The 1040-nt window shown below is 42.8% G+C and overlaps 1 protein-coding gene across 1 annotated transcript in view; it reads left to right on the forward strand.

The window, feature by feature from the left end:
• The window catches only part of LOC103608612 (coiled-coil domain-containing protein 180-like), a gene marked incomplete at its 5' end in the record, with an annotated part of 64929 nt that overhangs the window by 40531 nt on the left and 23358 nt on the right, over positions 1–1040 (forward strand). Inside the window, 1 exon segment of the mRNA XM_008593026.1 lies at positions 237–381. Within this exon segment, the coding sequence (XP_008591248.1) occupies positions 237–381 (145 nt within the window).

A 1040-nucleotide genomic window follows, 5' to 3' on the forward strand; every position in this document is an offset into this window, starting at 1 on the left:
TCGTTTCAGTTGGGTCTGTCAGGGTATCTGATCCGAAAAGCTGACAAAAATAGAAATTCCACACCACCAGTTTTTAATCCCTGCTGCTGTACTTGAGCTTCCTGAACTCATTTTCCATCATCTTGTATTTTTAACCTAAGTCCTAGATTAAGAGTGTGTGTTAACCGAAGTCTTTGGGATGGGTGGGAACTTTCAAGTCTGATTGGTGGCTTTTATTTCTCCCCAATTATTTTCAGACTGTTTTCGGAGGGAGGCAACTTTTCTCTTGCAGAAATTGACTCATTGTGCCATCGACTGGAGAAGGAAGCTGCCCAGATAGAGTCTGTTGAAAGTTTAATCATGACCGATATGGAGAAGATGGAAAATGACTACCTGGACCAGGTGGGGAAGCTCAGCCCTGTCCTCCAGGCAATCCCAGGCCGGTTATAGAATGTTGTCTCTAAAGGGAGACCCCAAGNTTCATTCTTTTTTATGGCTGAGTAGTATAAACATCTTTAACTTAGTTATTTTATAGTCTATGTCTGATAATTCCAACATCTGAGGTATGGGGGGTGGTGTGTTCTGTTTCTGTTCTCTGTTATTTTACAGGTTCTCGTTCATGGTCTCTTGTTTCCTTGTGATTTTTTTTTTCACTATGAGTCACTCATTTTCCTTAGGATTCTATCTGTGGCATTCTTTGAGGCCTGGACTTTACATTGCATTTTTCAGAGAGAATTCTTATTTATTTCTGCTGGGCAGCTGAGGGGCACTACCACCTAGGACCAATTAAAATTTTCTGCTTGAGGTTTTTTTTATTACTCTAGAGACGTGAATTCAGTTTGTAAGTATATATGAAGTCCAGTTGGTGGTTACAGATTCTCAGGGGGGAGATAGCTCTCTTTCCTCCCTGCCCTCTGATCTAGACAGGCCAGTGTCCTGGTATCTGGTGGGTTCATTTCTCACTCAATCTCATACTGAAAGTGTCATCCTCTGGGTCCAGCTCTGTGCTGTGCCCTCACCCTGTGCAGCTCTCAAGGCTGAAACTCAAAGTCTCCTGGGCA

Source organism: Galeopterus variegatus, unplaced genomic scaffold, assembly GCF_000696425.1.
Source record: "Galeopterus variegatus unplaced genomic scaffold, G_variegatus-3.0.2 Scaffold8632, whole genome shotgun sequence".
NCBI classification, from domain to species: Eukaryota; Metazoa; Chordata; class Mammalia; order Dermoptera; family Cynocephalidae; genus Galeopterus; species Galeopterus variegatus.